Consider the following 23,622-nt stretch of genomic DNA (forward strand, 5'->3'; position numbering starts at 1 on the left):
CAAATGACTATAGATAGTTTCCTAGCAAAAAGAATTAGTTATAATAATAAAGTACATAATACTGTATGTATAATTTTCTTTGAATAAATGGCATGAATAAGATAAAACTTTTAGTGTTTTTTCTGCATGGAATGCATTATCATATTTTACATTAATTTATATGGGATAAATTGTTTCACTTAATGAGTGTTTTGCACTGCAAGTAAGATTCTGTAACAAATTATACCCATTACACAAGGTTCCACGGTACTTCCTTTACACTTACCCTTGAGATAAACAAGCCTGTAATCATTCATACTGCCATTCTTATATACATTCAATGCAGTATTTCAGTTGATCTTAATGCGGACACCACAGGCTTGAGCTGCATTCGTTGCACTGCTCAAATGTTTTTTAATGAATCTTTATCAAGGACAAACTGCAATTTGCCAGTATCCTATGAATATATAAAAGATGGCCATTAACTTTGCTAACAACTGTGTTTGTGTAATTGTTACGCTTCATATCTCCAGTCATTGTTACCACATGACAATCATAGGAATGGCATTAGCCTCACAAGGGAACCTCCCCATCGCACCCCCCTCAGATTTAGTTAAAACTTGGCACAGGGTATAGGCCTTGATAAACTGAACACAGATCAATTGAGAAAACAGGAAGAAGTTGTGTGGAACTGTGAAAAAGTAAGCAAAATATACAAACTGAGTAGTCCATGGGCCACATAGGCAACATCAAGGAGAACGTGAGCTCAGGAGCGCCGTGGTCCCGCGGTAGCGTGAGCAGCTGCTGAAGGAGAGGTCCTTGGTTCAAGCCTTCCCACGAATGAAAATTTTACTTTCTTTATTTTTGCATAGTTATTATCTGCCCGTTATTTCATTGACGTCTCTGTTCACTGTAATAAGTTTAGTGTCTGTGTTTTGCGACCGCATAGCAAAACCGTGCGATTAATAGACGAAAGGACGTGCCTCTCCAATTGGAACCGAAAACATTTGATCGCAAGGTCATAGGTCAACCGATTCCTCCACAGGAAAACACATCTGATATATTCTATATGACACTGGTGACGGCATGTGCGTCACATGACAGGAATATGTTGTCGACCCACCTAACTTGTACACTTGGCGAATGGGTAAAAACATTCTTCTACCTTGCCCGATTTAGGTTTTCTTGTGGATGTGAAAATCACTCCCAAAAAAGTGATGAAAACATAAGAGTTTGTCACATAAACTGAAAATAAAAAATTAAAGTTTTCACTCGGTGGAAGATTTGAACCAAGGACCTTCCGTTCCGCAGCTGCTCACGTTACCACGAGACCACGGCGCTCCTTTGGTCCCAGTGTCCTTGATGTTACATATCTTCCCATGAACTACTCAGCTTGTATATTTTGCTAATTTTTTCACAGTTCCACACAACTTCTTCCTGTTTTCTCAACTGATCTGTGTTCAGTTTTTCAAGGCCTATCCACTGTGCCAACTTATAACTAAATCTGAGGAGGGTGCGATGGGGAGGTTCCCTTGTCAGTACCACACAACACATACTAACAAAAGTATGATCACATATAGAATCAAACAAAATTTGTTACTATATTAGGGACACAACATGTTATCTTGGATGAAGAGTCATCAACAGATATAGAAATAACTTCAGATGCCCCAAAGAAGTGTGTTGGGACCTTCACTGGAATGTTGTATATTCGTGATCTGACTGACAACATTAATGGTAACTTTCTTTTGCAGATGATGCAGTTGTCTATAATGAAGTACTATCTGATAAATATTACACAATTATCCAGTCATATTCTGGTAAGATTTAAAAATGGCACAATGATAGGTAACTTGCTTTAAATGTTCAGGAATGTAACATTCACAAAAGACAAAAATGTAGTATCCTAGGATTACAAACTCAATGAATCACAATTGGAATCACTCAGCTCATAGAAATAAATGTATTAACAACTTGTGGAGATAAGAAATGAAATGGCCAGTCAAAGTAAAAGAAATGACAGAGTTCAGTTGATTGGTAGGATGCTGAGGAAATGGAATCAGTCTACAAAGTAAACTGATTACAAGTTACTCATGCTATCCATCCTAGAATATTGCTCAACTGTAAAACCCATACCAATTTAATTCAACTTATTAGAATCCTTCTGTCTCACCACATGTGAATGAGACAGGAACTGAAATTGAGGGTAGCAAAGCAAGAACTGAAATGCTTAACTCCATTTGCAAATGTTCCTTTAGGATAGAAAACCCACAATAATTTCTCCAATTTAATCCTCATACCCATGAAAGGATGAATGAAAAAAGTGTTTGTGTCAGTGGTGTTGAGAAATAGCTGAATTTGTTAAATTTGAACAAAGCTCCAGGCTCCGATGGAATCCCTGTCACATTCTATACTGAATTTGCCGCTGAGTTAGCCCCTCACCCCCTTTTAATTATAATCTATCATCACAGCTCCCTTGAACAAAAAAAAAAAAAAAACATGCCCAGTTGCTGGAAAAAGCACAAGTCACCCATCTACAAGAAGGGTAGTAGAAGTGGCCCACAAAATTACCATCCAGTATCCTTGACATCCATTTGTTGTGGAATCTGAAATCATATTTTGAGCTCAAACATAATGAAAAATCTTGAACAGCATGACCTCCTCAATGCCAAGCAGCATGGATTCAAAAACATTAATCATATGCAATCCAACTCACATTTTTTCCAACTCACATTTTTCTCATATGATATACTGAAAGCTTTGGATCAAGGCAGTCAGGTAGATGCAGTATTTCCTGATTTTCAAAAAGCATTTGAATCAGTACCACATCTACATTTATTGTCAAAAGTACAATCTTATGGGGTATCAAGTGAAATTTGTGATTGGATTGAGGACCTTTTGGTAGGGAGGAAACAGCATGTTGTCTTGGATGGAGAGTCACTGTCAGATATAGAAGTAACTTCAGGTGTGCCCCAGGGAAGTGTGTTGGGACCCTTGCTGTTCATGTTGTATACTAAAGACCTTGCAGACAATGTAAATAGTAATCTCAGACTTATTGCAGATGATGCTGTTATCTATAAAGAAGTTGTCTGAAAGAAGCTGCATAAGATTTCAGGGTGGTGCAAAGACCGGCAACTTGCTTTAAATGTTCCAAATGTAAAATTATGTGCTTCACAAAACAAAAAAAATATGGTAGCTTATGAATATAGTATTAATGGGTCACTGTTAGAATCAGTCAACTCATACAAATTTGGGGGTGTAATTTTGTAGGGATATGAAATGGAATGATCACACAGGCTCAGTAGTGGGTAAATCATGTTTATTGGTAGAATACTGGAAAAGTGCAATGAGTCTACTATGGAGATTGCTTACACATCACTTGTGTGGCTGGTTCTAGAAGATTGCACAAGTGTGTGAGACCCATAGCAAACAGGACTAACAGTAATATTGATTGTGTACAGAAAAGGGCAGCATGAATGGTGGGTTTGTTTGATCCATGGGAGACTGTCACAGAGATACTGAAGCAACTGGACTGAAAGACGCTTGAAGACAGACATGAACTATCCTGAGAAAGTCTGTTAACAAGGTTTCAAGGGCCAGCACTAAGTGATGACTGTAGAATAATACTACACCCCCCTCCCCCCCCCCCCCCCCCCCCCCCCCCCCCCCGTACATATTACTCTGTAGGAATCATGAGTATAAGATTAGAGTAATTACTGCATTGAAATAATCATTCTCCCCATGCTCCATATGTGAATGGAATGGAAAGAAACTTTAATAACTGGTACAATATTACATACCATCAGCCATGCACTTCACAGTGGTTTGCAGAGTACAGATGTAGATATAGCTGCCACATACATAAAACAATCATAATAAAAATTAGCATAGTAGAAGGAGTGTTACTATATTTTATGTAAATATATTTCTTAAACTAAGCAGTTCTCTTCACTGTTGTTGTTGTTGTGGTCTTCAGTCCTGAGACTGGTTTGATGCAGCTCTCCATGGTACTCTATCCTGTTCAAGCTTCTTCATCTCCCAGTACCTACTGCAACCTACATCCTTCTGAATCTGCTTAGTGTATTCATCTCTTGGTCTCCCTCTACGATTTTTACCGTCCACGCTGCCCTCCAATGCTAAATTTGTGATCCCTTGATGCCTCAAAACATGTCCTACCAACCAAGCCCTTCTTCTAGTCAAGTTGTGCCACAAACTTCTCTTCTCCCTAATCCTATTCAATACCTCCTCATTAGTTACGTGATCTACCCACCTTATCTTCAGCATTCTTCTGTAGCACCACATTTCGAAAGCTTCTATTCTCTTGTTGTCCATACTAGTTATCGTCCATGTTTCACTTCCATACATGGCTACACTCCATACAAATACTTTCAGAAACGACTTCCTGACACTTAAATCTATACTCGATGTTAACAAATTTCTCTTCTTCAGAAACGATTTCCTTGCCATTGCCAGTCTACATTTTATATCCTCTCTACTTCTACCATCATCAGTTATTTTACTCCCTAAATAGCAAAACTCCTTTACTACTTTAAGTGTCTCATTTCCTAATCTAATTCCCTCAGCATCACCCGATTTAATTTGACTACATTCCATTAGCCTCGTTTTGCTTTTGTTGGTGTTCATCTTATATCCTCCTTTCAAGACACTGTCCATTCCGTTCAACTGCTCTTCCAAGTCCTTTGCTGTCTCTGACAGAATTACAATGTCATCGGCGAACCTCAAAGTTTTTACTTCTTCTCCATGAATTTTAACACCTACTCCAAATTTTTCTTTTGTTCCCTTTACTGCTTGCTCAATATACAGATTGAATAACATCGGGGAGAGGCTACAACCCTGTCTCACTCCTTTCCAAACCACTGCTTCCCTTTCATGCCCCTCGACTCTTATAACTGCCATCTGGTTTCTGTACAAATTGTAAATAGCCTTTCGCTCCCTGTATTTTACCCCTGCCACCTTCAGAATGTGAAAGAGAGTATTCCAGTCAACATTGTCAAAAGCTTTCTCTAAGTCTACAAATGCTAGAAACGTAGGTTTGCCTTTTCTTAATCTTTCTTCTAAGATAAGTCGTAAGGTTAGTATTGCCTCACGTGTTCCAACATTTCTACGGAATCCAAACTGATCTTCCTCGAGGTCGGCTTCTACAAGTTTTTCCATTCGTCTGTAAAGAATTCGCGTTAGTATTTTGCAGCTGTGACTTATTAAACTGATAGTTTGGTAATTTTCACATCTGTCAACACCTGCTTTCTTTGGGATTGGAATTATTATATTCTTCTAGAAGTCTGAGGGTATTTCACCTGTCTCATACATCTTGCTCACCAGATGGTAGAGTTTTGTCAGGACTGGCTCTCCCAAGGCCGTCAGTAGTTCTAATGGAATGTTGTCTACTCCCGGGGCCTTGTTTCCACTCAGGTCTTTCAGTGTTCTGTCAAACTCTTCACGCAGTATCGTATCTCCCACTTCATCTTCATCTACTTCCTCTTCCATTTCCATAATATTGTCCTCAAGTACATCGCCTTGTATAAACCCTCTATATACTCCTTCCACCTTTCTGCCTTCCCTTCTTTGCTTAGAACTGGGTTGCCATCTGAGCTCTTGATATTCATACAAGTGGTTCTCTTCTCTCCAAAGGTCTCTTTAATTTTCCTGTAGGCAGTATCTATCTTACCCCTAGTGAGACAAGCATCTACATCCTTGCATTTGTCCTCTAGCCATCCCTGCTTAGCCATTTTGCACTTCCTGTCAATCTCATTTTTGAGACGTTTGTATTCCTTTTTGCCTGCTTCATTTACTGCATTTTTATATTTTCTCCTTTCATCAATTAAATTCAATATTTCTTCTGTTACCCAAGGATTTCTATTAGCCCTCGTCTTTTTACCTACTTGATTGTCTGCTGCTTTCACTACTTCATCCCTCAGAGCTACCCATTCTTCTTCTACTGTATTTATTTCCCCCATTCCTGTCAATTGTTCCCTTATGCTCTCCCTGAAACTCTCTAGAACCTCTCGTTCTTTCAGTTTATCCAGGTCCCATCTCTTTAAATTCCCACCTTTTTGCAGTTTCTTCAGTTTCGATCTGCAGTTCATAACCAAGAGACTGTGGTCAGAATCTATATCTGCCCCTGGAAATGTCTTACAATTTAAAACCTGGTTCCTAAATCTCTGTCTTACCATTATATAATCTATCTGATACCTTTTAGTATCTCCAGGATTCTTCCAGGTATACAACCTTCTTTTATCATTCTTGAACCAAGTGTTAGCTATGATTAAGTTATGCTCTGTGCAAAATTCTACAAGGTGGCTTCCTCTTTCATTTCTTCCCCCCAATCCATATTCACCTACTATGTTTCCTTCTCTCCCTTTTCCTACTGACGAATTCCAGTCACCCATGACTATTAAATTTTCGTCTCCATTCACTACCTGAATAATTTCTTTTATCTCGTCATACATTTCATCAATTTCTTCATCATCTGCAGAGCTAGTTGGCATATAAACTTGTACTACTGTAGTAGGCATGGGCTTTGTGTCTATCTTGGCCACAATAATGCGTTCACTATGCTGTTTGTAGTAGGTAACCCGCACTCCTATTTTTTTGTTCATTATTAAACCTACTCCTGCATTACTTCTATTTGATTTTGTATTTATAACCCTGTAATCACCTGACCAAAAGTCTTGTTCCTCCTGCCACCGAACTTCACTAATTCCCACTATATCTATCTTTAACCTATCCATTTCCCTTTTTAAATTTTCTAACCTGCCTGCCCGATTAAGGGGTCTGACATTCCACACTCCGATCCGTAGAACGCCAGTTTTCTTTCTCCTGATAACGACGTCCTCTTGAGTAGTCCCCACCCGGAGATCTGAATGGGGGACTATTTTACCTCCGGAATATTTTACCCAAGAGGACGCCATCATCATTTAATCATACAGTAAAGCTGCATGTCCTCGGTAAAAATTATGGCTGTAGTTTCCCCTTGCTTTCAGCCGTTCGCAGTACCAGCACAGCAAGGCTGTTTTGGTTAATGTTACAAGGCCAGATCTGTCAATCATCCAGACTGTTGCCCCTGCAACTACTGAAAAGGCTGCTGCCCCTCTTCAGGAACCACATGTTTGTCTGGCCTCTCAACAGATACCTCTCTGTTGTGGTTGCACCTACGGTATGGCCATCTGTATCACTGAGGCATGCAAGCCTCATGGGGGGGGGGGGGGGGGGGTCTCTCTTCACTATAGTGAAGGAAATTAGCTGCTCTATTTTCAATGCTGCTGATTCACGCATTGTTCAGTGCTATAAGAGCTGTTGGTAATTAATTAATATTTCTTTACTTTTTTAAAAATATGTGGAATCCTGATTTTTTTTTTTATTTACTTAGGTAAGCAATGAATAGAATATTTGGGCTGATAAAATGTACCTTTTTTGATACAAGGTTGTGAGTATTTCTCTATGAAAATCATCTCTATTTGATGTTTCATAGCTATGGAATTGATTATCTAATACACAGTTTCTGATGTCATGACTTTAAATTCCTTGAAAGATACTTGTCCCAGGAAAACCTCAGACATTATGTTATACACAACTGTTGGAGGTTTGAGTGGTAAGTAATGCCTCTATGCACTGTATTCCTCAATAGATGGAGCACTGAGATCTAACTGATTTCAATAAGTTGTGAGGAGTCTATGTGCAACTCAGTTAACTGCAAGCTACTGCTGTGATTTGTTGCATTGTTATTGTGGTCAAATTGGAGCAGTCAATGGGAGCTAGTCAGTGCAACTGAAACAATATGCTATCAACACATTCCCAACAACAAATTTATTATGTGTCAAAGCAGTTTACGACAATGTATGTGTTGATGTTAGCACTGTGTGGTGCTGGGTAAACACAGCTAAGGCTGACAGGCTTGAAGTATTGAAATTGTGTGACAAACAAAGAACTGTAGGGACTTTTTCAGCAAATAGCAAATTTCACAAGAGAAGATGAGAAGAGTCTCTTTGACCTGTAAAAAAGTGCCTCAGGAAAATTCGAGGGGAGAATGAGAATGTTTTGTTGTAACAAGACAATGCCAGGCCATAAACTAAATGTCATCATGGAAGAGCTTAGGTGGCATGCTTGTGACAACACTGCATCTGCTATACAGTCCACATTTGGCACCCTGTGATTTTCATCTCTTTTCGAAAGGTAAAAGGCCTTTGTAGGCACCACTACTGCTCCAATGAAGATATCCAGATGGTAATGAAGAGCTGGTTGTGGAGCCAGAAGTTGGGTTCTTATGTGATGCCTTCATGAAACTTAATCCTCATTGTTAAAGGTGATCTAGTTATCTGCCTATCATATAAAAAATGGGAGTACTTCATTAAACAAGAAATTCTAAGGAAACTCGTTTTCTCATTTACTAAATCACTCTCATCCAGTCACTTAGACTATCCATCAAAGCATTATTTGTCATTCAATTCTCATTTGTTCTTTTGAAAGCATTAGTGTTGAATTTTTTCATACAACTGAGATATGTACTAGTTTCGTGGATGGTGTCTTATGTTATGGCACAGCAGTTCAGGGATTCCAATGCCTCCACTAGAAATTGCTGTTAATACTACTCTATCTGTTGTGAATTTCAGTAAATCTGAGCAATGAATATTAACTGTTTAATAATGTACTGACACCTTTACAAAATAGTTTCTCTTTATATTTGTTTTTTCACATATATGCCAGTTAATTAACAACAAGCTACAAAATTACAGTGATTATTTTTCATTTATCTTAATGGCTACTATGAGCCGTGCACCTCAACCACAGTGATCTGGATGATGCACAGTTCTGCAATGAACCTGAAGCTGTTAACTGTCAACTTGTACTGTTTTGCAGAAGTCTTAATTGTCAATCTTGGATAACAACCAGAGGGAATATTCATTGCACTTGTTGTGGAGGAAGCAACAATGTTCCCCATTTATTCCACAATGGCTAAGTTGGCTGTATTCTCACCAGAAGACACATCGTAGATGCTAGCAATACTGGCATGTTTAAAAATTTATTCCATTCTCAGTCCTGGGATATTATTTACAATGAAGATGATGTAGATATGAAAACTTTACTACCCATGACATACTGGGTCATCATTTCAATATGGCCTTCCCAGTAAAACAAAACAAAGTACAATATTCTCCCAGAAAAATGGATAATAGGTGGATGACAACGAATATAAGAATGCCATGTAAGATTAAGAGGTCACAGTATGAGCCAAGTGTAAAAACAGATGATTCAAGTTTTGCACAGTTATTTCAAACATTCAAGAATGTCCTTCATAAAGTACTATCTAAACTAAAACAACTAGCAAATAAAGCCTACATAAATGATTCTCATAACAAAGGTAAAGCCATGTGGGGTATTGTCAGAGAAACCTTACAAACTGATATCAAACAGAAAACATCAGAATCTCTTCAATGTAATAGTCACCAAATATATTTATGATACATTCAATACACCCTTTTCTGGAATTGCTAACAGTCTTTCAGTTGGTCACTCTCCACCAACAAAATCTTTCTCTCCAAAGAGTAAAAATTCTAATACCTGCAGCTTTGAAGAAGGTTCTCCTAATTATTAGGAATATGAAAAATTCCCTTCTGTCTGACCTTGATGGTTTACCTAGCTTTATAATGAACCCTGTACAATCACTTTGCAACATAATCAAGAGCTCCATGGATACTGGCATTTTCACTCAACTACTCAAAACCTCCAAAATAGTTCCATTACACAAGAAAGAGGACAAGCATGAAGTCAACAACTACCAACCAATATCTCTACTTCCAAATGTGTCAAAAATAATAGAAAAAATTGTATATACTCAAGAGCATAGCTGTCAGAGCTAGCAAAGGACCTGGTAGAGCAGTTTAATGGAATGGACAGTGTCTTGAAAGGAAATTATAAGATGAACATCAACAAAACAAAATGAGGATAATGGAATGTAGTCAAATTAAATCAGATGATGCTGAGGGAATTAGATTAGGGAATGAGATACTTAAAGTAGTAGATGAGTTTTGCTATTTGGGGAGCAAAATAACTGATGATGGTCAAAGTAGAGAGGATATAAAATGTATACTGTGTATGGCAAGGAAAGCGTTTCTGAAGAAGAGAAATTTGTTAACATCAAGTGTAGATGACAAAAAGCTATTCTAGGTGTGGTGGGCAAAGTCTCAGACAGAACAGATCTCATTTCAGAGCATGATTTTAGAAGTCATGGCCTTGTCAAAGCAGCTGATTAATACATTCCAGACCAGGAGAATGCTGAGTGACAAGTGGTGTGCTCTGAAGTTTGATCTCTCAAAAAAAAAAAAAAAAAAAAAAAAAAAAAAAAAAAAAAAAAAAAAAAAAAAAAAAAAACAGCTTTGGAGAACATCACTTGTCGCTCAGTATTATCCTGGTCTGGAATGTATTAATCATCTACTTTAAGAAGACCATAATGTCCTAAAATCATGCTCTGAAATGAGAACCATTCTGTCTGAGATTTTTCCCACCACACCTAGAATAGTTTTCATCACCATCCCAATGTCCGCAATATCCTTGTCAGACCCTATGCTCTTTCTGCATCCATCTCCCTACCCTATGGTTCCTACCCCTGTGACTGTACCCACTGCAAGACTTGCTCTATGCATCCTCTTACCACCACCTATACCAACCCTGTAACTGGCAAAACATATAGTATCAAAGTGGAGAACCAGATGTGAAATGAAATATATCATATACCAACTGTTATGTAAAGATTGTTTGGCCTTCTACAGCAGCATGACTACCAACAAATTATCAGTTAGGATGAATGGGCATGGGCAGACGGTGTATACTCGCAACAAACAATATCCTGTCGCAGAAATCCCCTACAACATGACAGTCATGACCTCGGTGTCTGTTTCACCCCATTCGCCATCCGGATTCTTCCTGCAGACACCAGTTTCTCATAACTTTGCAGGTGGGAACTAGCACTACAACATGTCCTGGGTTCTCGCCACCCACCTGGTCTTCATTTACATTAATTTCTTCAGTCTCAGCATTTCTTTGCAATAGCTACTCCTTTCTTCACTCCACTTTAGTTTTTTACATCTTTCAATCTCTTACCTGTCTATTTTTTGCCATTCCACTCCCACCTCTGTTATGTGCAATGCACTTAGCTTTTCACTCTTATTAACTCGTGCATGATGTTTTAGCAGTAATCTCTGTCTTTCATATTACCCTGTCTTCTGCCTTTAAGCTCTCAGGTTTCCAAATCTCACCTGGTGCCGTCCCCATTAATCAGTCCTTCCATTTCATCCCGTCTGTTAACTCACCCCTGACCCACAGCTCTACATGGCTTTTCCAAAATGTACCCCTTTTTCTAGACCTCTTCGATACTTTTCCTTCACCCCTCTTCATTTTCCTTCAGCTCTTCTGTTGGAAGAAGGAGCCACTGTCTTTTTTTTATGTGCGTGTTTTGTTGCCACTTGGTGAGTAGATTTTTCAGCTATGCATTGTTAGAACTTCTATCCCACATCATGAACATGATTTTGCAGATAAATAAATAAATGTAATTGAGGTCTGAGTATAACCACATAATAATTAATAGAACCAAGATTTGAAGGTTCTAACCTTATAGAACCTAAAAAGGGCTAAATCATACTTTAAGGTCAAAAAGGGGTTAAATAGTATTTTCAAAGAAAAAGCAGAGGGTAAAGAGAACTTTTGCAGAAAAACATGGTTTTTAGGTGGATTTTCTGTATTAGTATTGTCCGCCCGATAGCTGTGTGGTCAGCATGATGGATTGCTGTCCTACGGGCCCGGCTTCGATTCCCGGTTGGGTAGGAGATTTTCTCTGCTCAGGGACTGGGTGTTGTGTTGTCTTCATCATCATTTCATCCCCATCTGGTGTGCAGGTCACCCAATGTGGTGTCGAATGTAATAAGACCTGCACCAAGGTGGCCAGACCTGCCCCGCAATGGAGCTGTTCATGGACATGTTCATGATGTGGGATAGAAGTTCTAACAATGCATAGCTGAAAAATCTACTCACCAAGTGGCAACAAAACACGCACATAAGAAAAAAGGTTTATAATTATGCAAACTTTCAGAGGCAGTGGACCTCCCGGCCTATGACGCCAAACGCTCATTTCAATTTGTATTAGTATTGGGGAAACTCAATAATGTGAATTTGTACATTTTAAGAAATCACATAATGAATACATTTGTACACTGCACTGAAACCAAGAATTTGTATGGTATACTATTTTTGCACAGGGCACAACTTAATCATAGCTAACACTTGGTTCAAGAATCATAAAAGGAAGAAGACTGGAGATACTGACAGGTTTCAGATAGATTATATAATGGTAAGACAGAGATTTAGGAACCAGGTTTTAAATTGTAATACATTTCCAGGGGCAGATGTGGACTCTGACCACAATCTATTGGTTATGAACTGTAGATTAAAACTGAAGAAACTGCAAAAAGGTGAGAATTTGAGGAGATGGGACCTGGATAAACTGAAAGAACGAGAGGTTGTACAGAATTCCAAGAAGGGCATAAAGGAACAATTGACAAGAATGGGGGAACGAAATACAGTAGAAGAAGAATGGGTAGCTCTGAGGGATGAAGTGGTGAAGGCAGCAGAGGATCAAGTAGGTAAAAAGACGAGGGCTAGTAGAAATCCTTGGGTGACAGAAGAAATACTGAATTTAATTGATGAAAGGAGAAAATATAAAAATGCAGTAAATGAAGCAGGCAAAAAGGAGTACAAATGTCTCAAAAATGAGATCGACAGGAAGTGCAGAATAGCTAAGCAGGAATGGCTAGAGGACAAATGTAAGGATGTAGAGGCTTATCTCACTAGGGGTAAGATAGATACTGCCTACAGGAAAATTAAAGAGAGCTTTGGAGAAAAGATAACCACTTGTATGAATATCAAGGGCTCAGATGGAAACCCAGTTCTAAGCAAAGAAGGGAAATCAGAAAGGTGGAAGGAGTATATAGAGGGACTATACAAGGGCGATGTTCTTGAGGACAATATTATGCAAATGGAAGAGGATGTAGATGAAGATGAAATGGGAGATATGATACTGCGTGAAGAATGTGATAGAGCACTGAAAGACCTAAGTCGAAACAAGGCTCTGGGAGTAGACAACATTCCATTAGAACTACTGACAGCCTTGGGAGAGCCAGTCCTGACAAAACTCTACCATCTGGTGAGCAAAATGTATGAGACAGGCGGAATACCCTCAGACTTCAAGAAGAATATAATAATTCCAATCCCAAAGAAAGCAGGCGTTGAGAGATGTGAAAATTACCAAACTATTAGTTTAATAAGTCATGGCTGCAAAATACTAACGCAAATTCTGTTCAGACGAATGGAAAAACTGGTAGAAGCCAACCTCGGGGAAGATCAGTTTGAATTCTGTAGAAATATGGGAACATGTGAGGCAATACTGACCCTACGACTTATCTTAGAAACTAGGTTAAGAAAAGGCAAACCTACATTTCTAGCATTTGTAGACTTGGAGAAAGCTTTTGACCATGTTGACTGGAATAATCTCTTTCAAATTCTGAAGGTGGCAGGGGTAAAATACAGGGAGCGAAAGGCTATTTACAATTTGTACAGAAACCAGATGGCAGTTATAAGAGTCGAGGGACAGGAAAGGGAAGCAGTGGCTGGGAAGGGAGTGAGACAGGGTTGTAGCCTCTCCCCAATGTTATTCAATCTGTATATTGAGCAAGCACTAAAGGAAACAAAACAAAAATTTGGATTAGGTATTAAAATCCATGGAGAAGAAATAAAAACTTTAAGGTTCGCCGATGGCATTGTAATTCTATCAGAGACAGCAAAGGACTTGGAAGAGCAGTTGAATGGAATGGACAGTGTCTTGAAGGGAGGATATAAGATGAACATCAACAAAAGCAAAACGAGGATAATGGAATGTAGTCGAATTAAGTCGGGCGATGCCGAGGGAATTAGATTAGGAAATGAGACACTTAAAGTAGTAAAGGAGTTTTGCTATTTGGGGAGCAAAGTAACTGATGATGGTCAAAGTAGAGAGGATATAAAATGTAGACTGGCAATGGCAAGGAAATCGTTTCTGAAGAAGAGAAATTTATTAACATCGAGTATAGATTTAAGTGTCAGGAAGTCATTTCTGAAAGTATTTGTATGGAGTGTAGCCATGTATGGAAGTGAAACATGGACGATAAATAGTTTGGACAAGAAGAGAAAGAAGCCTTTGAAATGTGGTGCTACAGAAGAATGCTGAAGATTAGATGGGTAGATCACGTAACTGATGAGGAAGTATTGAATAGGATTGGGGAGAAGAGGAGTTTGTGGCACAACTTGACAAGAAGAAGATATCGGTTGGTAGGACATGTTCTGAGGCATCAAGGGATCAGCAATTTAGTATTGGAGGGCAGCGTGGAGGGTAAAAATCGTAGAGGGAGACAAAGAGATGCATACACTTATGAAGAAGCTTGCACAGGATAGAATAGCATGGAGAGCTGCATCAAACCAGTCTCAAGACTGAAGACCACAACAACAACAACAACAACAACAACAACAACTGTTGCTTGTCTTTATAACTCGATAATGTGTCACCAAGCTGCTGCATTGGTGACACCTGAGTCTACTTATTTTTGTAATCTGGAATGTATAAGAAATACAGCCCACTCTGTAATCAACATAGGGTATGGTGCATTGTCACTTTCAGAATATGTCCCTACACCATTGCACTTGGAAAAACCTAGCTAGTCTTTACTTAAATGTCATCTACCATTAGAGAGATATATTAAAGGGACAAATCAGTGACACTTGAGTCTGTTTATTTTTGTAATTACAAAGGAAAGTTGGATATTGCATTGACTCCTATTGAGTGGTGTGCTTCAAGTGTAATTTTGTCATGCCTGCTAAACACATATCATCAAAAGTTAGTCTTGGAAGCAATGGATTGGGTAATACTGGCAGCTGAGTAATTTTTTACCAAGCCTGTCAAAAACAAGTAAGTAAGCATGTTATTTTTATCAATAATTTCCTCTACCAGTCTTTGTGCTAGTCAGTCTTCTTCCCTCAGATTTTCAAATCATAATTTGCAATTTGTTCTCTGAAGTGCATATGCAATTCAATTGAAGTTGCCATTTTATGTGATTACATACTTATTTTTATGCTACTGCCATCTCCTTGGTGTTTGTTTGTTTTAATTTTGGTAAACCATGATATAAATTCATATTTCCTTCAACACAAAGATACTGCAACTAACTTTAAGAGCATTACTAGGAAAAAGAATAAACAATAAATTCAACCATCAATTTCCTGTATGACAAGAAGTGTAGGGCTTAGCTTTTATCTAAACTTGTGTAAGATTAGTGCCAACTAATGTGCCATGGAATGTGCTAAAGAATTCTACCTTTAAGGGCTTCTTGGAGAGTTTCAATGAGCGCAATATACCAGATGAGTCAACATTGTGCAAAAATGATTTAGAACAGGTGTATGAAAAGGCTATTGCTAGTATGAAAACATACATTGGTGACCATTATGTTTCACTTTCAATTGGTAAGACCACTGACAGTTGGGTAAATTTATAGCTAATATCATCAGGGGGAAATAAGATTCCATGACACCAGGAAAATCCCACCTACTCCAGTGTAAAGAATTGGTGAACATGAATCATAAAACTGTAGCCTCCACTGCCAGGGATGCCATGCACATCCTGTGGCCAGGAGAAGATAGGGATGATAAATTTTTGCTGTTGCTAACAGACTGTGCTATGCCTATGTTAAAGGCAGGAACAACAATGAAGGAATTATATCCCAGTATGATCCATTGCATATAAGCCATTACACCTGCCTTACTCTTGGCCTACACTGTCTAACAAAGGAAGTCAGAAATAATTTTCCTGAGGTTAAAAATATCAAATGCAGTATTTTTCAGAGCTCCTGTGTGCACTCAGTACTTTAAGGAAATAGGTTCAAGCATTCCCTTCTCACCCGAACTCATACTTAAATGCTGGTGCAGCTGGCTCTTGACAGCTTTATACTACACTGGATACTACCAAAAAGTCAAAGAGGTAGTGTACACATTCGACTCTAGTGAATCAGATTTTACTGAAAAAGACAAGATGGCCCTTGAGAACAAAATGAATGTCACATCCTTGGAATTTTTAGGAGATTACTTTCAACATCTACCTGTTGCAATGCAATGCCCTGAGCCCACATCTCTACCACTGAAAGATGCTGTGGATGTTATCTCTTACATGCAGAAGTATCTGGAGGAAATATCTGACTCAGTGGGTACAGCATACATCACTAAATTATGGATTATTCTTCAGACGAATCACAGATGTAACACATGATGAAAGTGTCCACAATTGTTCAGGAGGAGAAGTTGGAAGGTGTACTGTATTGGGGATCACAAGTAATTATGGTTGTGAAATATGCATCATTGACCTCTTTTGCTGTAGAGAGATCATTTTCAGCCTACAAAAATGCACTGAGAAACAAAAGAAAAAGTTTCACTTTGCAAAACTTAGAAATGTGGTTAACTGTGTACTGCAATATCAAAATGCAATAGCAAATTTCTTGTTAACTGCAGATTAGGATATGGATTGTGCTCATACATAGGTACACATCTCAAGTGTGTTTTTATGTCAGTGACACACAAAAAGAATTTTCTCAGTATAAGACTTTTCATTAAAGTACTACAAAAAGACCACTGTAGCATTGGTAAATATCTCAACTTTTTTTGCATTTTTTCAAGTGCAAATATAAAGAACAGTTAATTTTTACTTTCTGTAAAGAACAAGAATAACTGTGTCATAATTACAATAAAACTTTCATATTCTAATATTAGTATTATTTTTATTAAAATATTCCAAAAATGCTAAAATAGTTTGTTCCAACTAAAAACAGCTATTCCAAGAAAATGAAGGATTAAAATTCATTTTCTAAAAATCTGGGCCCTAATGATGAATATGAGTGGCTAGAAAGTGTAAATTACCAGGAATTAGGCAAAAACTAACAAAATAAAGAGACCGACACCAACCTCAAATTGTATCATGCGATATAGTTCCAGGTTTGTAGTTCAAATATATGTTTACACATGAATTCCACAAGATATATGGGCTTATGCAGAAACCAAATTACTTTAACTTGTCAGAATTAATGTGAGCACTCCTATCAATCATGAGTTTATAGAATACAGAGACATAGTTTTTCTCAAACAAATTTTGTCATCCTATAACCCCATTTGGAACAAATAAAAATGTAACGTATGTGAAAATGAACATGGACAATCACAACCACAAGAAACTTCTTCTTTATGAGGTCACCCATTTCGGGCTGTTTTAGACCATCTTCAGACCTACCACCATGATGGTAGACAGTGGCGGTGACCATTATTGTTGGTGCTACAACTCCACAAAACTTGTGAAGTCGTAGTGCTATGACTCCACAAATACTAATTTGTGGAGTCATAGTGCCTGCTCTGTTCACCACCACTATCTACAATCATGGTGATATGTCTAAAGATGGCCTAAATTAAACCAAAACAGAGAACTTTATAAAAAATATAATAAAAAAAGGAGTTTATTGCAGTTGTAACTGTTCACGTTCATTTTCAAGTAAAATAAACCACTGTTATCCATGAGAAACGTTCTCAAAAATTATCAGTGTGTGTGAAATTAGTAATCAGTTTTTTTTTAGACCTCTTGTTAAAATGTTAGTTGCAACATGTCATACTATGAATTTGAAATAAATTTACTCTAATCATTTATATGCGGAAATTTATTATATAATTTTAGTTTTCACTTTGTGACTACAGTCATACAGTTTGTTTCATCAGAACTGATGTATCCAAACAAGTATGAGTGAAAGTGAAAAAATAAACAAAACCTAATACGTAAAAAAAAAAAAATACAAAGTTATAAAAATTGTAATATATCACATTCAAAAAACCTTTTAGTTTGTCAAAAAGCACATTTGTTAAGATGTACATGGTCTTAAAAAATTAGGTTTGTAGAAGTTTCTAACCAAAAAATGCAATCATCTAAAACCATTATTGTCACTGTTTGACTGCTCTAAGTTTTCTAGACAAAAAATATACACCTGTGTTTAAATTTCTATTTCAATTAAAAATCCATTATCTTTGACAAACATCTAGCACAAATACCTAACATACAAATATTAATGTGAAGTGTGACAGTGGCTCTTTGGACACGATATTTAGTTCAGTAGTAGCATATGTAAAATTGTGAAATTCATCAAAGTTGTCTTCTGCAGTGTTCTGCTGTCTGCATTTAATGGAAATGATTTTGTAAAGTTTTATGAAGATATTATGCAGTAACTCGAAAGGACAATAACTAATTGGAAAAGAACAAATATATGTTTCATACAAACTAATCAAACACCTCAGACCTACTAGATGCCACTGCCAACCTCTTGCTGTCTTAAAAAACAGATGAGTATTAATTAATTTATTGTTTTTGAAAACTTGTCTTCCCTACTGAAAGTATCACATGCCATATTAGTGTTGAACTTACTAGATGGGCAGTGTTATAAACTGAAATTTATGCAACTTGCAAAAATTAAAGTGAAAATTTTTGCAAGTTTGTTCTTTTTAAAAAGTGTTTATTTATAAGAACCATGAACAAATAATTAATATGTACATTTATTACTATCCACAAAAAGTGACTGTTTGGCCTCATTTTAATTTGCTAGATAATAGGCTGTAAATGTGATGATAAATAAATAAATAAACACATATTCAATCTCAGTGCATTTCAAGTATGAATATGAAGAAAGCAGTAGAACTTCAGTGAAAGAAATGGAAGTAATTCCTTGGACGCCATGAGGCGTACATGTGAGAAAAATAATTATGTGCACTTACCTTAGAAATGTCAAACTTAAGGATGTCAGACATGTAAGTTGGCATTTCTGTAAGAAGCGTCCAAAATCCCCAACATTGGCAAGCATGGACAATTGTGAGTGCTATCATGGGAGGTGATGTAATAATAGAAAGCCAAGGGGTTGAATATCTCTGAAATGTATTAATTTTGGTTGTAACATCATGTGGTAGAAGTATTAGTACTACATTGTACGTTAAAGTAATTGCCCAAATAACACGGGTCAAAATATAGTGCCCAAAACAAACACAGCACACTATTGGGTCACATTTCTACTACCACAAGGTAGTACAAAAACATATACGTAGATAAAAAAAAATCTACTCACCAAATAATGCCAGGAGAAAACACAAAAAATTTGGAAATGGATGAGCTTTTGGATTCAGTGACCTCTACTGGCAGAATGGTTGAAGGGAAAGTCAGAGAGAGAAGGAAAGGACTGTTGAGTGTTAGGAAACAGGAAAATTTATAAAAAAAAAACTCACCCAAAAACTCAAGTCAGCAGAGGCTTATTGGACAGGTTGAGTATGAAAGACTGATTGTCCAACTCAGTTTCCAAATGTTACTCTATTATAGAAGATACAGATTTACTCTTCAGTTTATTTCTTGTGCCACAAAATATTTGAGTGATAATACAGTTATTGTAATCAGTGGTACTGAGCACAGCTAAAATTGCTCAACTTGAATGACTCCAAGGCCCAGTGAGATCCCTATCAGACTATATACTGAATTTGCAGCCGAGATGGTTCTCATTTTGACCACAACATAGCACCAATCCCTTGAAAGGAAAGAACTATGTGCAAGAAGCACAATAGCAATGATCCACAACACCACCATCCAATCTCATTTATGTCTGCCTGTTGTTTGTGAAATAGAATTATATCTGCATGCCAATCAGTGAGCATTCCAAAAACATCAATCATGCAAAGCCCAATTTGTGCTTTCCTCATGTGGCATCCTGTAAGCCACGAGTAAAGGAAATCATGGAAATTCCATATTTCTTGATCTCTATAAAACATGTGACTCAGTACCACACCAGTGTTTGTTCACAAAAATACAGTGGTGGGCAAAAATATTGAAATACCAAAACACAACATGTCACTATGCATAATACAATGTAGGAAAGCTGTTGCCCTTTAAAACAGCATCTGATTGTCTTGGAGTGGGGAAATACGGGTCCTGTATGGTTTTCATGGGAATCTTATACTATTATTCCTGCAAAATAGGGGCAAGTTCAGGTAACAATGATGGAGGAGTATAGCCATCATATATGCTTCTTTGCCCCAAAGGCTCACTAATATTGAACTGGTGACTGTGGTAGCTAGGGCAGATGCAACCATTTATCATCATGGTCACAAAACCAGTCCTGGATTATATGAGCAATGTGAACAGGGGGCCTGTCATCTTGGAACACAGTGTCATCACTGCAAAACAAATATTGTACCATGGGATGAACCTGATCAGCCAAGGTCTTCACGTACTCCTTGGAAGTAATGTGATCCTGCAGAGTAACCACGGGGCCCATTATATAGCTGTACAAACCATCTCTGTACCCCTACCTTTTTTCACTTTTGGCAACAAGCAGTCTGCATCATAGGCTTGGGATGGTGTACACCAGATGTATACTTGGCCAGAAGCTGGAAATAGCATGAAACAGGAATCATTTAAGCAAATAACCTTCTTCCACTGCTCCATAGTTCAGGTCTTATGGCTTTGGCACAATGTTTTCCTGTCATGGGCATATGCATCACTGATGTGTTGTTTTGGAATTCCAGCTCATACTGAAATTCCCATCTTATGGAGCTTCCGACATGTTGTTTTGGTGCTAACATGGTTTGTGAGTGTGACATTCAGTTCTGCAGTGACTTTTGCAGCTGGCATCCTCTTTATTTTTCATCAAAATCTTCTTCAATGACTTTCCACCATGATCACTCAACACAGACTTCTGACCACATTGTGACTTAGCGGATGGAATTTTTCTGCTTTCCCTGTATTCAGTATAAATCCTTAGTATGTTGTTGTTATTGTTGTGGTCTTCAGTCCAGAGACTGGTTTGATGCAGCTCTCCATGCTACTCTATCTTGTGCAAGCTTCTTTATCTCTCAGTACCTACTGCAACCTACATCCTTCTGAATCTGTTTAGTGCATTCATTTCTTGGTCCCCCTCTACGATTTTTACCCTCCACGCTGCCCTCCAATATGAAATTGGTGATCCCTTGATGTCTCAGAATATGCCCTACCAACCAATCCCTTCTTCTAGTCTAGTTGTGCCACAAATTTCTCTTCTCTCCAGTTCTATTCAATACCTCCTCATTAGTTATGTGATCTACCCATCTAATCTTCAGCATTCTTCTGTAGCACCACATTTTGGAAGCTTCTATTCTCTTCTTGTCTAAACTATTTATCGTCCACGTTTCACTTCCATACAAGGCTACACTCCATACAAATACTTTCAGAAATGACTTCCTGACACTTAAATCTATACTCGATGTTAACAAATTTCTCTTCTTCAGAAACAATTTCCTTGCCATTACCAGTCTACATTTTATCCTCTCTACTTTGAACATCATCAGTTATCTTGCTCCCCAAATAGAAAAACTCCTTTACTACTTTAAGTGTCTCATTTCCTAATCTAATTCCTGCAGCATCACCCAATTTAATTCAACTACATTCCATTATCCTCGTTTTTCTTTTGTTGATGTTCATCTTATATCCTCCCTTCAAGACACTGTCCATTCTGTTCAGCTGCTCTTCCAGGTCCGTTGCTGTCTCTGACAGAATTACAATGTCACCGGTGAACCTCAAAGTTTTTATTTCTTCTCCATGGATTTTAATACCCACTCTGAATTTTTCTTTTGTTTCCTTCACTGCTTGCTCAATATACAGATTGAACAACATCGGGGATAGGCTACAACTCTGTCTCGCTCCCTTCCCAACCACTGCTTCCCTTTTATGCCCATCGACTCTTATAACTGCCATCTGGTTTCTGTACAAATTGTAAATAGCCTTTAGCTCTCTTTGTTTTATGCCTGCCACCTTCAGAATTTGAAAAAGAGTATTCCAGTTAACATTGTTGAAAGCTTTCTCTAAGTCTACAAATGCTAGAAACATAGGTTTGTCTTTCCTTAATCTATTTTCTAAGATAAGCGGTAGGGTCAGTATTGCCTCACGTGTTCCAACATTTCTATGGAATCCAGACTGATCTTCCCCGAGGTCAGCTTCTACCAGTTTTTCCATTCGTCTGTAAAGAATTCACGTTAGTATTTTGCAGCTGTGACTTATTAAACTGATAGTTCAGTAATTTTCACATCTGTCTACACCTGCTTTCTTTGGGATTGGAATTATTATATTCCTTTTGAAGTCTGAGGTTATTTTGCCTGTCTCATACATCTTGCTCACCAGATGGTAGAGTTTTGTCAGGACTGGCTCTCCCAAGGCCGTCAATAGTTCTAATGGAATGTTGTCTACTCCCAGGGCCTTGTTTCAACTTAGGTCTTTCAATGCTTTGTCAAACTCTTCATGCAGTATCATGTCTCCTATTTCATCTTGGTATGATGCCTCTTGAAATACCAAGTACTGTAGCTATCTTGGTTGTGGAAACACCCGTCATACAAGCACCAACGATATGCCCACATCTGATTCACTTAGCTCAGGCATAATGCACCTACAACTACAAAGAACACTTTTCTCACCACAACTGAAACTTGCAATGTATTGAGGGCATTGCACATTTGCTGTTCATGGTCAGATAAAGCAATGCCAACTGCAGGCTTGGCTAGCAACTGCAGTTATGGTCAGGTATTCATTTCTCTCAGTGTTTCCCTATTTTTGTTCAACCCCTGTATGTTTACAGGGGTTATGAAACAAAATTTGTAATGGGGTAGAGGATTTCTGTTGGCTGGACACAACACGTTATCTTGGATGGAGAGTAATTAGCAGAAGTAGATGTATATGTGTGTCCCTGGGAACTGTGTTGGGACCGCTGTTGTTCATCTTGTATATTAATGATCTGGTAGTGGACAATATTAACTGCAACCTCAGTCTTTTCATAAATAATGCAGCTGTCTACAATGAATCACAGTCAACTCATACAAATACCTGGGTGTAACGGTTTGTAGGGATATGAAACAGAATGATCACAGAGGCTTATTCACATGTAACACAGCTGGCAAATTCGGTTTGTTGGCAGGATATGGAGAAAATGTGGTCTGTCTATAAATGAGACTACTGACAAGTCACTTGTGTATCTGGACTCAGAACACTGCTGAAGTGTGTGGGACCCATTCCAAATACACTGAAGAGCCAAAGAAACTAGTACATCTGCCTAATATCGTGCAGGGCCCCTGTGAGCATGAAGACCCTGCTGCCTCTCCCCCTCTCTGCCCCAATCTCCTCCATACCCCCTTCCCCTCCCCCCCCCCCCCCCCTGTCCTTTCCCCCAGGTTGCCTCTTCCATAATATCCTGCTGCTCGCAGTCTGGCTCCAGCTGCCATAGACTGTGGTCATGTGTGTCTGAGTTGTTTATGCGTAAGTGTGAGCGTGTGTGTATGTTGTCTATTTTTGACAAAGGCATAGTTGGCCAAAAGCTAACTTTCCAAAAGTCTTTTTGTTGTGCCTTACTGCAACTCAGCATCTCAACTATATGGTGAGTAGCAAATATAATGGTTTTAGATGTTTAAAATCCTTGTCTCCCCACATGAATCATGGACCTTGCCTTTGGTGGGGAGGCTTGTGTGCCTCAG

At 38.2% G+C, this 23,622-nt stretch overlaps 1 protein-coding gene across 1 annotated transcript in view; it reads right to left on the bottom strand.

The window, feature by feature from the left end:
* Positions 1–23,622, bottom strand: part of LOC124618957 (putative inorganic phosphate cotransporter) — a 218,256-nt gene that overhangs the window by 40,148 nt on the left and 154,486 nt on the right. The window contains exon 6 of the mRNA XM_047145389.1: positions 18,865–19,014. Coding sequence (XP_047001345.1) covers positions 18,865–19,014 — 150 coding nt within the window. The remainder of the gene's footprint in view (positions 1–18,864; positions 19,015–23,622) is intronic.

The sequence above is a fragment of the Schistocerca americana genome, chromosome 1 (genome assembly GCF_021461395.2).
Source record: "Schistocerca americana isolate TAMUIC-IGC-003095 chromosome 1, iqSchAmer2.1, whole genome shotgun sequence".
Taxonomy (NCBI): domain Eukaryota; kingdom Metazoa; phylum Arthropoda; class Insecta; order Orthoptera; family Acrididae; genus Schistocerca; species Schistocerca americana.